General features: G+C 46.5%; 1 protein-coding gene and 1 pseudogene across 5 annotated transcripts in view; one reads left to right on the top strand and one right to left on the bottom strand.

Moving 5' to 3' along the window:
* Positions 1-6,847, bottom strand: part of ZNF8 (zinc finger protein 8) — a 17,266-nt gene extending 10,419 nt beyond the window's left edge. For 4 of the 5 annotated variants that reach the window (XM_008572201.1, XM_008572200.1, XM_008572199.1 and 1 more), the window contains exons 1-3: positions 6,651-6,847; positions 1,938-2,064; positions 1,576-1,671 (exon numbers count right to left, since the gene is read on the bottom strand). In XM_008572201.1, the coding sequence (XP_008570423.1) occupies positions 1,576-1,671; positions 1,938-2,064; positions 6,651-6,716 (289 nt within the window). In that variant the 5' untranslated portion in view covers positions 6,717-6,847. Of the gene's footprint in view, positions 1-1,504; positions 1,672-1,937; positions 2,065-6,650 lie in introns of those variants that run through there. The other variant, XM_008572202.1, reaches the window with a different exon arrangement.
* Positions 6,848-10,017: 3,170 nt separating this feature from the next.
* LOC103590077 lies at positions 10,018-10,571 on the top strand (annotated as a pseudogene).
* Positions 10,572-16,350: the final 5,779 nt, after the last annotated feature.

Here is a 16,350-nt window from a genome sequence, read left to right on the forward strand (position 1 = left end):
GGCAAACCGGGGGGTTGCGATCCGTTGCCGGACACGGAAAAAAACAAAAAACAAAAAAAAAAAAAAAAAAGAAGCATTTGGATAAGAAGCTTATCTGCAGGCACTGCTGGTTGTACCTCCTGTGGCCATGTCCTACTTCTTCCAGAATGTGGTTAGGTACTAACACACCAGCCCCAGAGAAGAAACTGTGACTTGCTTAAGTCAATTATGATAATCTAGACTCACTTTTCCAACCTCCCTAGCAACTAGGGTCAGGGCAGGTGTAAGTAACCTAGTCCTGACCAAAGAGACCCCAATGGATGACATCCAGTGTTCTGACAAAAGGGGACAGATATGGTTGTCTCTGTTCTTCCCACTTCCTTTCTTCCTTCCTGCCTGGAGCACAGATGTGATGGCTGGAGCTGCTGCAGCCAAACTGTAACCCCAAGGAAAGCCTAGGAGAATCATAGATCCATTGGTCCCTGCATCTCTTGAGATATTGAGCCAGCTCCAGCAGACTCAGGGTTCCTGTTTCTTTGTGTGTTTTTTTTTAAAAGATGACTGGTAAGGGGATCTTAACCCTTGACTTGGTGTTGTGAGCACCACACTCTCCCAAGTGAGCCACGGGCTGGCCCTAGGGTTCCTGCTTTGTGAGAAAAATGTTTCCCTCTTTTTTTGAGCTGCTCTAACCTGGCTCTAAGGTATTCACAGCTAAATACAATAGTTACTGATAAGAGAATAGAAGAGGGGTGTGGAGAAAGGTTTACAGAATCTGGACATGCGAGAACAAAATGGAGAAGACGAAAGGCAGGTTCACACTTCAGAAATGATCCTACAGAAAGGGCATACAGGGGAAGCTGGTGAGAGAGGGAACCACATGGAAAGAAAGACAGAGCAGAGATGGAGGGATTCCAAGCACTGAAGAGGCGAATTGGTCTCTGAGCTCAGAGGCAGGGGAGCACAGAGGAGAAGGCTAGGGAGGACCATACAGAAGAGAGTTAACAGGGCAGGCCTGAGACCACCATTCTTAAAGAGGGCTACTTGCAAGATTGGCGCCTGGCTGCATATGAAAACTTGGATCTGTAGAGGGTTCCCACCACCCTAACTGGTAAGAACGGTTCACTGCACCCACACCGTGCACATGAACACCGGCTTATTCTGAACACTGGCTTTCTCCTGGGACTCTGGAATCTTGGTACGTGCTAGGAGAGGGTGTTTATGTGACCAGCCCCCAGTAAAAACCCCTGGCACTGAGTCTCTAGCAAGGTTCTCTGGTAGTTAACATTTCTCACATGTTGTCACAACTCTCTGTCAGGGGGAAACTAGGCACATGCTGTGTGACTCCACAGGGAGAGGACTCAGGAAGCTCATGTCTAGTTTCCTCTGGGCTTTGCCCCATGTACCTTTTCCCTTTGCTGGTTTTGCTCTGTTTTCCTTTGCTATAATCAATCATAGCCATGACTCTATACTAAGTCCTGTAAGCTCCTAGTGAATGAGGTGGTCTTGAGGACCCGGAAACACCAACTTTTCCATGAAGTGGATCTCAGTGACCCCTGGACTATTCCCATTAGGGGCTCCCACTTGGTGCATTCTCACCTGGATGTTGGCCCTGGGTGATTCCTCTCTCTGCCACCCATAGCTCAGCCCCTTGTTCCAGCTGGGAGATGACTTCAGGTTTGGGAAGTTCAGGACCTGGAAACAGGGAAAGACACAGGAAGTGGGGGGCTGCTCTGGAGAGAAAAAAACCAGCTCAGGCTCCAGCCCAGACTCCTGACCATCAGGACACAGGACACCTCACAACAAGATGAAGGCTTTGCACTGGGACAGAAAAGGGCAGACATCCCCCTGCATGCATGCCCCACAGGGAATGAGGACCTAAGGTCAGGTCATCACGCAAAGGCCCCACAATCTATAGACCAGGAAGAATCAGTCACTGCAGCTTGGGAAACAGGCCTTACCCACAGAGAGCAGGTGCCCGAATGTCTCCAGCATCACATCGCGATACAAGGTCCTCTGAGTAGGGTCTAGCTGCACCCACTCCTCCTGGGTGAAATCCACAGCCACATCCCGGAAGGTCACTGGCTCCTGAAACATCACACACATTCTCAATCAGCTGCATTGTCCCCATCAGTGCTCTCTGGCAGAGGAAGAATGGGGAAAGAGAAAACAGGCAGGCCAGTGTCCTGAGAAAGTAAACATTCTGAGTGATGAGTCAGGCCTCACTGAGCACCTATTAGGCTGCTACATGTAGGTGTGGGTTGTACAGTAACGACATATGTGAGGACATAGCAGATCAACAAAGACAACCACAGCTGACCTACAACTGATCAGACAGGTAAGGGTGCCAACAGAGACCGGAGTAAACCACTGACTTGCAGGTCTGTGGGCTAAAGAAATGGCTACTGTTTTAAGACACTCAGTTTTGGGATAGTTTGTTACACAGCAACAACTAACTGATATACTCAGTAATTCTTAGACACAAATGAGGCTCATCATCTTTCCTGAAAAGAGGAGTGTACGGTTGGGCTCACATCACTGAAGAGGGCCAGTTTAAGAGCCACAAGGGCACTTACCCTGTGAGTGGCGGGGCTGGAGGTGATAGGGGGTATGTGTCCTGACTGAAGGGGCAGCAGGGACTCAAAACTGACTGACTGTGGGGCAATATAGGCCCCATGTGGTCAGAATGGCCAATCTTTGGAGGGGAAGCTGTAATTTAGATCAGATTTTTATGTAAAAAATTCTAGTTTTTATAAGTTGATATAACATATCAAAAACACGTCCCACAAACAGAACCATTCTGTGGGCTGGGTACGTTCATGCTTGAAAGCCATATGCTTCTGGATCACTCTTAGCTCAGCCACTTCCTCCCCAAAAGGCACCAAGTACATATGCCCCTTGGCCTCCCAGTTTCCATGTCTACGAAGCACCACCCATTGAGGCTGTGATAGGGATTAATTAACTGAAAAACTCTTCCTGGGCCGGCCCGGTGGCGCACTGCTATAGTGCGCTGCTTGCGAAGTGCGGTGGCGCTCCCGCCGAGGGTTTGGATCCCACATACAGACTGGTTCCCGCTCACTGGCTGAGCGAGGCGCGGGAGCAATGCCGAGGGCTGCGATCCCGTTGCCGGTCCCGGTCCGGTGCGGGGGCGACACTGAGGGTTGCGATCCGTTGACAGACACGGAAAAAGACAAAAAAAAAAAAAACTCTTCCTACAAGACAATTTGATAGCCACATGCAAAAGAACAAAGATGGTCCCTGGTCTTAGTTTGTCTCCTACAGTTGTAACAGAATACCACAGACTGAGTAATTCATAAAGAAAAAGAAATTCATTTCTTACAGTACTGGAGGCTGGGAATTCCAATATCAAGATGCTGTCTTCTGGAGAGGGCCCTCTTGCTGTGCCATAACATGGTGCAGGACATCTCACGGCAAAAGGGCAGAAACATGCCAGCTCAGGTCTCTCTTCCTTTTCTTATAAAGCCACCAGACACATTATAGGGGTCCCACCCTGATAACTTTATCTAATCCTAATTACCTCCCAAAGGTCCCATCTCCACATATCATCAACATATGAATTTGGGGATTAAATTTCCAACACATGAAATTCAGGGGACATATTCAAACCACTGCAGTCTCCTACCTCACACCATATACTAAAAACTAACTCAAAACAGATCAAAGATGTAAATATAAAAGCTAAAACTATAAAACTCTTGGATAAAAACATAGAAATAAATCTTTGTAACCTTGGATTTGGCAAAGGATTCTTAGCTATAAAACCAAATGCACATGCAACAAAATATAAAGGTCAAGGGCTAGGATCCTGTACCAACCAGCTGCCAAAAACAAATGAACAAAAACCCAAAAAACAAACAACCCCCCCCCCCGACCAAAGTATAGAAAAATTGAAAAAATAAACACTCTTACAACTCAATAAGAAGACAACCCAATTAAAAAGGGCAAATAATCTGACCAGATATTTCTTCAAAGATATAAAAGACGATATACAAATGGCAAATAAGCACATGAGAAGATGCTCAACATCTTTAGTCATCAGGGAAATGCAAATCAAAACCACACACCACATACTTCAATTTAAAAAGGGTATTTCCTTTTAAAAAAGCATGAGTAGATTTAAAAATACTAAAGAAATTTTATTACAGGTGGCATGTGACTCTAACAGGAAACATATAGAAGCGTTTGGTTGGGAACAGAGGTTTCTACTCCTGTCCCCACATCCTCGCCTTCCACTCAGAACATCCACCAACCCTGATACATGTTTCCTGTGCCTCCTGCTCCCACCTGCCATTATCACCCACTTTGCAGGATCTCTGGTGACAGCCCAGACACCAGATCCACTTGGTACTGGTCTGTCCAGGCCATGAGACCTCCCAGTGGCATGACACAGGTCCTTCACTCCTTCTCTTGGCTTCCTTCTTAGAATCTAACAGGAGTCCACTCCTGTCTGTCTCATGACCTTCCCAGCTGCTCTACCTCAGATCCCTGCAGCCCTCCACTTGCCCGGCACTGCTGGGGCCTGGAGGGGAGAGGCTGTTCTCAGATCTCTTTTTTCCATTGCCTTAGTTCAGCTCTCAGTATCTCTCTTACTCCTACCCCCCGATGCCTGAGTGCTTTTTTTTCCAACCCCACACTCGTACTTCTTAAAACGCTTCAATGGCTCCTTCTCACCTTTGAGTACGGGATGACCCCTCTCAGCCTGACTATGGCAGGCTAACTACAGCCCCCAAAGATATCCAGATCCTATGGAACCTATGAATATTACCATATACGGCAAAAGGGACTTTGCAGATGTGATCAGGATTTTAAAACTAGGGGATATTATCCTGGATTATCCAGGTGGGTCCTAAATGCAATCACAAGTGTCTTTATAAAAGGGAGACAGCGGGAGGTTTGACTATAGAACACAGAAGACAATGTGACCACTGAAGCAAGATGCTACACTGCTGGGTTTGAAGACGGACAAATGGCCACCAGGCAAGGAACGAAACGTCTACAGTTCTAGTGGCTGAAAACGGCGAGGAAACAGATTCTCCCCTAGAGCCTCAGTAGGAAGGATGGCTCTGCTCACACCTTGATTCCAGCACAGTGAAACCGATATTAGACTTCTGACCTCTAGAACTGTAAGAATAAGTGTGTGTGGTTTTGAGCCTCCAAGTTTGCAATGATTTGTTACAGCAGCCACAGACAACTAAAATCTTGAAGCACTCCACTTCTGGTCCTTGCTGCCTGTAGTGGCCAGGCTCCAAGATGGCTCCCCAATGCTCCCCAGCCTTGAGCAGTCCGCTCCTATACTGAGCAAAGTTGACTTGTGTAACTGATAGAGTACTGAGAAAATGAAAGAGTGTGAATTATGAGCCCAGGTCACAAAAGGCACTGCAGCTTCTACCTTGCCCTCTCCCAGATCATTCGTCTGTAGGAAGCCAGAAGCCGCGTTGTAAGAACACACAAGCAGTTCCATAGGGCGGCCCACATGGAGAAGAACTAAGGCCTCTTGCCAACAGCCATTTGAGTGAGCCATCTTGGAAGTGGATCCTCTAGCCTCCATCAAGAGTCAGGTGCCAACAGGTAGGCTGATGTCTTGACTATAACCTCATTAGCCTGGGCCACCAGCTAAGTCATTCCAGAATTCCTAACTGTCAGAAATTGTGAGATAATATTTATCATTGCTTGCCACTGAGTTTTGGGTTGTTTGTTACACAGCATCAGATAACTAATACACTTCTTCTCAAAGCTTTCTTACTGCTCATTCCCTGCCCCTCAACCACATTAAGGACAAACTAAACATCTGAAAACCTGCAATATAAGATTATCAATAGTCTCACATTGTATACCAAATCTGAAATCATGCAAATCCCCATAAACAATCCCCCCCCCCCACACACACACACGAAAGTAGATAATCTCAAAGTTGCAGAACTTGTGGAAATACGAATTATTTTTGGTTCCTGCCATGTGGAGGCAGCACTTTAAGAATGCAGGCAGCGGCCACTTTGTCTAGAAGTGCTGGAGCTTTGATGGCTAGATGGCCCTAACACACACTGACCGCCCAGGACCGTAGTTCTTCCATAGCCCCGCAGGGAGTGACCGTGGTAGTCTTTCCCAACACACTAACTCGGTCCTTGGTGACCTGGCCTTACCCCCAAGAGGTGTGCCGATCTCCAGGGTAGGGGCGTCGTAGTGCGGGGGTCCCCGTGGGGTCTGCTGACTCAACACATTAGAGCATCTCTATTCGATAAAATTCTATAAACCCCCGCCATCTCGGCGACGGGCCGACTCCGTTACTATTACCCGTCGCCACGGGGGACGACCCCTTCACGCGGGGGGAAGAGTGTCGGCGCGGGCGGAGCTGAAGGCGGGAGCTAGGCCCGCCCAGTCCTCCTCGGGAACTACCCCCAGCCCCACCAGAGGAAAGGGAGGCCACGACACCGAGCATGCGCAGTCGGGGACCAAAAGGCCCAGGTTCGAATCCCGACTCCGAATCCCTACTCCACCCCTGACCGGCCGGCCCAGTCGCCACGCCCCAACCTGCGCCTGTTTCCCCGTGTGTAAAGGGTATAACGGCTGTGTCTTCCGCATCGCGCGTCGCAAGGCTAAAGGGAGAAGACGCTTGGCCGGGAGCCTGCTACCATCGTTATTGTTATTATCGTCACCTGAAGCCGTGCCGCCGGTAGCCCCGCGGCCATCACTGCTGCTGCCGCTTCGTCTTCGGGTTCCATCCTGGGCCGACGAGTTGAGGACAGCCGCCCGAGGCGACCCCCAAATCACAGAGCCGCCCCCAACAAGGGGACCACCCGACTAGCCACCCGCCGGACAATGGCGGCTGAGCCGGCGACGCTGCGACTACAACTCCCAGAAAGCCGTGCGGTGAGCCGCAGCACCCGACCAATAGGAGCCTCCGCCCAGCGGGGCTTCGACCAATGAAGGCATTCTGGCCGCAGGCCAATGGGAGCCACCGCCCTCCGGGCCTCCTGCCAATGGGAGCGCTCAGGCATCCGGTTCTGGTGGGCGCCCGCGGCCACTACCGGCTGTAATACACGTCCGCGTGAGGAGTAACCTGGCGCCCCCGTCCCCGGGGAGGACACGCGGGCTGACTCTGAAGAGGGGAGGGGTGGGGTATTCTCCTCCTATCCTAGGAGCTGAGGGTGGGGTTGGGGGGAACCCTACTCATTTGCGTGGTTAATGGGAGCACAGAGCAGCAGCGCTTTAATGGCGGGCAGGGCGGCAGCGTCCCGCAGCCTTCGCTTCAGCACTCCCACTTCCAAACGCCCATCTGTACAGGCTGGAATGAGACGGCCTGACTTAAAATCTTGGGGACTGCTCTTCCTAGCTGGTAATGAACAGGAGGCGGCCTGGGGCTTTTCCCGTTTTGCTGTGTATACTCTCGGTTTAGTTAAAACATACAGTCATTTCTAGGTATCAATGGGGGATTGGTTACAGGACCTCCCACGGATACCAAAATCCCCGGATGCTCGAGTCCCTGATATAAAAGGGCACGGTATTTGTGTATAACGGATGCACATCCTCCCATATACAGAACTTTTAAGTCTTCTCTGGATTACTTATAGCGCCTAATGCAATGTAAATAGTATGTAAATAGTTGTTATACTGTGTTTAGGGAGTAATGACAAGAAAGAAGGCTATGTGTTCAGTACAGACGTAGTGGGTTTTTTTGGTTGGTTTTTTTGTTTGCTTTTTAAAAAATATTTTCGATCTGCAAGTGGTTGAATCTGGATGCAGAACCCATGGATATGGAGGGCAAACATATTCACGTGCATCAACATTACATGAATATTTAAGAGTTTTGTTAACATAGGGGCTGGCTGGTTGGCTCAGTTGGTCAGAGCACAGCTTTGTAACACCAAGGTCAAGGGTTTGGATCCCCTTACCGGCCAGCCGATGAAAAACAGACGAGAGTTTTGTTTATAATAGACTTTGTGGGGGCTAGTGACCGAAGGGGAAATACAAAGCTTCTGAGAGCTGGCCATATCCTGTTTCTCCGTGTGGGGTATTCACTTTGTGATGTGTCTTTTCTGTGAGTCTGTTAGAGTCCACTAAAACGTTTATTAAAAAAGAGAAAAGAAAAAGCAGGTGTTCACATGATGCATTCGAACCACAACAAATATTTCTTAAGAACCAGGCACATAGCAGGGAAGAGAACAGAGAAACCTGCCTGCCCCCACAGTATGCTGGGAGGAACAGGAAATAAACCACGAACGTGACTGTTTACACCATGTTAAATGGATGAAGGACTGTAGTCGTCAGCCCGGTGAAGCAGCTGGCTCCTAAAGGGCTCAAGGTGGCCACACTCTCTCCCATCCCTGTCTGCCCTCTGTCCCTTTCTCCCTCCCCTCAGGCCCCGTATCTGTTGTGCTCTTTGCTGGGCATCTCCCCTGCCATCCCACACAGGGCCCAGCCCAACAGGGTCAGCAGCGCAGGTGGAGGAACAGATGTTAGAGGTGTTAAACAAAATTGTGGGAGGCCATTGCTTGGACTGAGCTCCTGCACTGGCCCCAATAGACCAGACCAAAATGGAGTCACTCATGCTAAATGCCGCGTAATGGAAGTGAAACTTTAAGGAAGCAGGTAGATACCCAAACAGACCCGTTTTTCCTGAAAACAAGAGATTCCAGTCTACCTGAGTCAGCATAGTAAGGAAGCCCCTTCTGCTTTAACCATTTACAGGAAAAGTAACCTGATGTTAACTGTGAAAGTTGGCTATACAAATTGAGTGACTCCTGTTATACCCAAACTAATCAGAGTCAAGGGACCAGGGGGAAAAAGACTGGGGGAACCTAGCACCCACTCCAAGAAAAATTTTCTACAAGCCCAGCTGCAGAAACAGCCTGCTGCAATCCTAAGACTAGTTTTACCTAGTAACTGCTGACTACAAGATTAATTTTACCTACCGCCGTCACTCACCAATCAAAGCCTGCCAACTCCCAAAAACTTCACTAGTGCCAAATGAGCTTTCTTTCAAAACAATACATAGCATTTCTTTCTCTAATAAAACTCCCAATGCTTTCTTTATACTTTGGACATACTAGAGACCACCTCAGTCTCTTTGTATGTCCCAGACTATAATTCTCTTTTCCCCAAATAAAACGTTTTCTTAGAGATTCGTCCGTATATATATATATATATATATTTATTTGACTATGACATAACCAGTAAGCTTTTTTTCCTATTGTTCTCTTTCCTTGTTCCCACCTTACAAAACCCACTATTTTGTCACTGCCCAGTGGGAGCCTTTCTTCTATTTTGTAGAATAGAGGCTGCCGCCATTCATAAATTGTGAATAAAAGCCAATTATATCTTTAACTAAATTTGTTGTAATTTTGTCTTTGGACAGGCATCTTCACCCACCTGATCAGGTGGCGGTGGCTGCTGTGGGAATCATTGATCAGGCAGCCTCCAGGAGACTGAATCTGACTTCTCAAGCTCACGATGCATTACTAAAAGTTTGTAAGTTCTTTGTGTGTCTACTTGGTCCTTTGCCGCATAAGTGAAATCATCCAGATTGCAGGTTGGGGGGGATCAGAAATCCGGATGGATTCACCCTCAGCCATGTGCTTAACCCTGGGCCAGTGAGCATGACTGAGAGGACCAGGGAACTCTGATAGGCTCAGCCTGGGTCACTGGCAAGCCCTGGGCTAATGGGTATGGTTAAGGAGATGGAGGACTCTGATTGGCTCACATGCTCAGTTTGGCTAATGGGCGTGGCCAACCTATGATTGATCCAGCCCCAGTCACAAGCTCATCTTTGTGGCCCTGGGAGTGGGTCTCCTGGGTGGGAGTCTCAAGGAAGAGACACCTTTTATGTATAAACACTAGAAATGTCTTCTCCATTTCATTTTCAATGCTGGCCACAAGCCACAGTGACTTTGTCACCAACAGAAATCAGACGTTTTCATATCACAGGAAAGTATTACAGATATTTTGAAATATCATTTCACTCATCACTATAAAATTATAGTAGTTATTATTGGGGTGCCGAAGCATGCGCAGGTGGTGACCAGGAAGTGAGAGCCGAGATTGGGAAGAAGGACGAATCAAGCCCAACGCTGGAAAGGCTGGGAAAAACACCTGAACATGTGGAATCCTAATACCGGGCAGCCAGGGCCAAATCCATATTCCCCCAACGTCAGGTACCCTGGAGGTCCCAATCCTGCCCATCCACCACCTGTCAATCCGGCCTTTCCTCCAGGCCCCTTTCCCACTCCCCCAGTAGCTCCCCAGGGGAATCCAGCTTTTCCCCCATGTGGGCCCCCTCATCCTGTGCCACAGCCAGGGTATCCAGGATGCCAACCCTCAGGCCCCTACCCTCCTCCACATCCACTACCTGCCCCTGGCATGCCTCCTGTTAATCCCTTGGCTCCTGGCATGGTAGCACCAGGAATGATGATGGACAAGAAGATGAGGAAGAAAATGAAGAAAGCCCATAAAAAGATGCACAAACACCACAAGCATGGCAAGCATTCCTCCTCCTCCTCTTCCAGCAGTGACTCTGACTGAATACAGGACCTGGACCCTTCCCTCAAGTCTCACCAGTTCTGCTCTTCCCATAAAGCTCCAGATGTCATGTTGCACTGGGGGAAATTAGCCCTTGTGCTCCCAGTCCTCACTCCCACCTGAGCCTTACCCTGCTGTTCAGTACTGACTGGCTAGAGAAAATGGGAAGAGGATTACCATCGGGTAGCAAAGGCCATCTTATGACTTCTTCGATAGATCTTATAGATGATGAGCTTAGCAGAGGAGCTGTTTTTTGAAGATGATGAAATTTGGAGCTAAATGCTGAAGTTTAAAATCTGTAAGATGTGATTTTTTAACTCCCTTTTGTAATAATTGTGGTTTGGGGGTTTTGTGGGAATTTAATTATGAAGACCTGTGCCTATTTTGTGATGGTGGCACACTTAGGTGATTTAGTGGCAAATACATTTCCCAGCAGGCGTTTTTTTTTTTGTCACCATGCTCTCACCGAGTAACCGGCCACCATGTAATGGTGGCACACTTAGGTGATTTAGTGGCAAATACATTTCCCAGCAGGCGTTTTTTTTGGCACCATGCTCTCACCGAGTAACCGGCCACCGGCTAGCACACCTTTTATTGATTGCACTAACTGTAAAGCTGCTGGGAAGTAGAGTCAATTTGGTTGAAGAACTTTGATTTCCATTTTGGAACCTAGTCTCTACTCAATAGCCTATCTCAGGTCCTACTCTCATCCTCCAACTCTTGAGTCCAAATAAAGCTACTTCTTCTGGTCTCTGTTAAAAAAAAATAAATTAATTAAAAAAAATAAAATAAAATTATAGTAGTTATTAGGACCACACTAAATCATGTCATTTAATGCATTAGTAAGGAAGCCTGAGTATTACTATAACGGTTTCTTTTTAAGTATTTTGATAACTTCAATATAATTTGCTTCCTTTGTAATCTTATGCATTTTATGTTATGCATTTACAAGTACAATTCTGAGAAAGGGTCCCTAGGCTTCGTCAGATTGGTAAATGAGTCCACGGCAAGAAAAACGTTAAGAGCCTTTGTGCAATACCCCTGGAGGATAGCTGTCTGTTCCCTTGAAATCCCTGCTCTAAGCAGAGAAATCAACTTATTTACTGTTGGGGTCAATTGATTTGGGATCCATTTGTTACATAAGTATAGCCTACCGTGACTCAAAAGCCAATATGACAGTGGTGGAGAATTCCAACTCTACCTCTAAGCCACCTCGAATGGAGACTTCAGTGTCTTCTGAGATAGACAGTAATACTTGATGTCACACAAACGTGGAACAGCCCAAGTGGACAGATTGGAGGCCCCTTGCAAACCTTTGTCCAGCCTTCAGAGCTCACTCTGCTTCCATCTGCATTTTCCTTTTTAAAACCCCTTTAGGTCATCACCATGCCACTCAGTTTTCTTTATCATAAATGTGAGGGTCACTCTAGATTTCTTCTCTATTATTCCTGATCCAGTTATTGAGGCTCTCTGGTGGACTAAAGATGGCCAAAAATTCTTTGTTGCTTCCCACTGAGGTAGAATTTATTTTTCCTTGTCTTGACTCTGGGGTGGCCCTGACTGCTTATCCAATAAAATGTGGCAGAAATGATGATGTGTGACTTCTGATGCTATGTCATAATAAGCTTTAAAGATTCTGCCTGGGTGTCCTAGAATGCTCATTCCTGGGGCATTCCCTCTTGGAACCCAGGCCAAGAGGAGCCTAAGCTATGTGAAGGGGTCCAATGTGAGCGCTGGTGTCAACAGTTTGAGAAGAGTTCCCAGCTGGCAGCCAGCCAGCAACAATTGCCACTTTGGACATCCAGCCAGTCAAGCCTTCAGATGACTTCAGCTTTTGCTGCCGCTAACTGAAACCTCATGAGAGGCCCTAAATGAGAACTACCCAGCTGATCCCACTCAACTCAGAATGTTGAGAAATTTAAAAAACCATAAACTACTACTTTGGAGTGTTTGTTACATAGTATCAGAAAAGTGAAACAGGCTTGTAGAATTTTACTTCCTAAAAGTCTTTTCCTCTGGCCCTTTCCTTGTTATTTCCATCACAATTGCCTTAGTTCAGGCCCTCATCGTATTTAAAAATGTAAAAAGTATGTATTTGAGAAGGTAATAATCCATAAGGTAAAAATGGTTTGAAATCCATAAGGTAAAAATGAATGTCTCTTACCCTTGACTCCCACCACCAGTTCTGCTCTTAGGCAACCATTATTTCTCATTCCTTGGATGTTCTTCAGGAGATATTTTATGTGTTCACAAGTAAACATGTATAAATGTTTGTATTAGTCTGTTTCTGTTGCTTATAACAGAAATACCTGAACTGGGTGATTTATAAGAAAACGAAATTTATTGCTTACAGTTTCAGAGGCTGGGAAGTCCAAAGTCCAGAGAACACATATGGTGAGAGCCTTCCTTGGAGGTGGCTTTACAGCAATGCAGGAGTCTCATATGGTGGAAAATGGTGGAGCAGAGAGGCATTAATCTCTCATGTGCTCTCCTAATAAAGCCCTCAGAACCACACCCATGACCAGCATTATTAATCCATTCACTATGGCACAGTCCTACAATCTAATCACCTCTTCAAGGCTCCACCTTTCAATTACCATAATAGTATTTCCCACCCTCGGCAGTTACAGTGGGAAATTAAGATTCCAATACATGAACCTTGGGGGACACAATTCAGTCAGTCCACAGCAATATTTTTTCATCCTTTTACACAAGAGGTCATTATCACACATTAAATTTCTCCTGCTTTTATTCATGTAATAGTATCCTGGAGATCTTTTCATACCAGCATATAAAGCCCTTTATTATTTTTTAAACAGATTTATTGAGATATAGTTCACATATTATACAACTCATCTATTTAAAGGGGGACCCAATTAAAGAATAGAGACTTTCTGGGATCTAAATGATGATTTTCAAGTTAAGAACCTCAGTAGACAAACTGGGATAGAGGAGGATCTTTGCTGAGAACCACAGAAAAAATAGCTCATGACCGAACAAAAGTAAAAAGAGATGGGGCTCTTGATAGAAAAGGGACCTGGTAGACAGATCCAGCAGACCTCATGGGCAAATAACAGGGACTCCAGGCAGAGAAAAAAGAACAGAAGAAGAAGAGCTAATGATCAAACCAATCACCGAGGAAACTTTTCTGATGTGAAGAAAATCCTTGTTGGTAAATGGAAAGGGCTTTCTTGAGTTTCTGACAGAAGAAATGCATCAACCTAATTGAGAAACTATTTGGTTACAAATGTGTGTGCATGTTTTACGTGTGTAAATATAAACATACATCAAGCTTATTAACGGGAGCTTCATGCTGCATCATTGATCTACTTCATCAGCCATTTTTCTGCAAGAAATATGTTAAAGTTTCCCTAAATGACTGTGGATTTACCCAGTTTCCTAGTAATTCTACCAGTTTTCAGCTGGACTATTTCTAAAGGTTCATGGCCACTTAAAAATCTTTGCAGATATTGGGGCCGGCCCGGTGGCGCACTGGATAGTGCGCCGCTTGGGAAGCGCGGCGGTGCTCCCGCCCGAGGGTTCGGATCCCACATACAGACCGGTTCCCGCCCACTGGCTGAGCGAGGCGCGGGAGCAACACCGAGGGTTGCGATCCCGTTGCCGGACACGGAAAAAGACAAAAGAAAAAAAAAAAAAAAATCTTTGCAGATATTAACTTTCACCAACATAAAATATCCCACAGCAGAACAGAGAGGGTTATTGGATTAAAGGGTCAGAAACCTTTTAAAGCTCTTCATACCCCAGACCAGTGCCTTTCCAGAAATGCTGTGTCTTGACACTCCTCCATCAGCATTTCTCCCTCACCACCCCCTGACATGAGGCTTTAGAATTTAAAAAGATTCCTTGCAAATCCAATGGGCACAGAAAAATGACTTGCTTTTCTTATTTACATTTCCTTTTTTTTTTTTTTCCTTTTTTTCTTTTTTCGTGACCGGTAACGGGATCGCAACTCTCAGTGTCGCGCCCGTACCACGACCGGCAACGGGATCGCAACCCTCGGTGTCACGCTCGCACCGCGCTCAACCAGTGAGCGGACTGGTCTCTATATGGGATCCAAACCCTCGGCGGGAGCGCTGCCGTGCTCCCAAGCACTGCACTCTATCGAGTGCGCCACCGGGCTGGCCCCTTACTTACATTTCCTTAATCTCTAAGAAGGTTAGCCACTGTTTATCCATTTATTGCTAGATCATATTTAAATAAATTCTTCTACAAACTTGGGTGATCTCAGCTTTTCCTTCACACCGTTTTCTTACTATATGATCATTTGAACATTAGTTCATCCAGCATTTATTGGATGTTCTCTCTACTCTGAATTCTCTGAGGTCACCCAGCTTGGGCCTTCTGCCTGCGACCAGCGCTCTCCTGTGTGTCAGGTAGTAATAGCCCCCTTGGTTTCCCATCCCATGTACATACTAAGATGTTTGTAGCATCTTCCCAGGGAGCTCAAAGAAAAGCTCTTGCTGAGAAGTGACTAGATACAGAATCCTCAAGTTTGGATCGATGGACAGGCTGTTTTCCTGGGATGATTGGATGTATGGCCTTGCTGTGCAGAAGCCAAAGGGTGACTCTTTGCTCTGCTCTGAGCCCATCAAAATGAAAAGGGTTTCCATGTGTAAGGAGACACAGAAGCCACTATCAAGCTAAGCTCTTCAGACCTTTTCCAACTCCACCTAGAAGGCTTCCTTCCAAATGTAGCACACCCCATCCCATTCTAGGAATGCAGCACACAGCAAGTATGTTAGTCTGTTTCTATTGCTTATAACAAAATACCTGGAACTGGGTGATTTATAAAGAAAATGAAACTTATTGCTTACAGTTTTGAAGACTGAGAAGTCCACAGTGCAGGGAACCCATCTGGTGAGGGTCTTGGTGGTGGCAACAGTGACCCAACGGTCTCACATGGCAGAAAATGGTGGAGCAGAGAGAGAGTTCCTCATGCACTCTCATTTTAAAGCCCTCAGAACCATGCCCCTGACCACCATTTTTAATCCATTCACTATGACATGGTCCTACAATCTACTCACATCTTCAAGGCCCCACCTTTCAGTTACCATAATAGGATTTCCCACCCCTGTAACACTGTCACAGTGTGGGGATTTAGTTTTAGGGGGGCACTCAATCCAAGGCAGTGAGCCTCTATAATTTGGAGCAACACTTCATTTTTTTCCCTCCAAGGATCCTAGTTACAGCCTGGAATTGGCCACTAACTCTTGGGTCCCTCAAAATTCCCTCAAAAGATGACTGCTTGTCCCCATCATTCCCAGAGAGTAAGATTAACATCTCGTGTGTGTGATCCTTTTTACTCTGCGGAAGTCAGGAGACTGGTCCTAGTTCTGTTCTGTGGAGTAAGAAAAGGGAACTGGAAGATGTCCCTCATTTTTGGAGAGGGGACTGAGGATTAGAGAAGTGGGTATAAGTGCCCCAGGCCACAAAGCACGTTAAGGAAAACTTGCTGAATTTGACTAATGGATCCTTAATCTTGTCCAAGCTCTTCTGATTTCTCCCCAAATCTGCTCCTCCCTATCTTTCTCATCATCCCTCCAGCACCCAAAAACAAAACAAAAAACTGTTCTCCAACATCTAGTTAATTAACAACCATTGACTAATATGTACCAGGAACTGTATGGCGTTAAACAAGACAAACCCCTACCCTCATGAGCTGACCTTTTTGGGTGGTGGATAGGTTAGAAACACCTTCTAAAACCAGGTCTTTTTGGTCAGATGGTATCAGTCAGGATGGATTGGGTTTTGTTGAAGTAACAAGCCCCAAAGCTCAGTGACGTAAGTCTATCTAAAGTAGATTTCTTGCTCACAGTCACT

The sequence above is a fragment of the Galeopterus variegatus genome, unplaced genomic scaffold (assembly GCF_000696425.1).
Source record: "Galeopterus variegatus unplaced genomic scaffold, G_variegatus-3.0.2 Scaffold764, whole genome shotgun sequence".
Taxonomy (NCBI): Eukaryota; Metazoa; Chordata; class Mammalia; order Dermoptera; family Cynocephalidae; genus Galeopterus; species Galeopterus variegatus.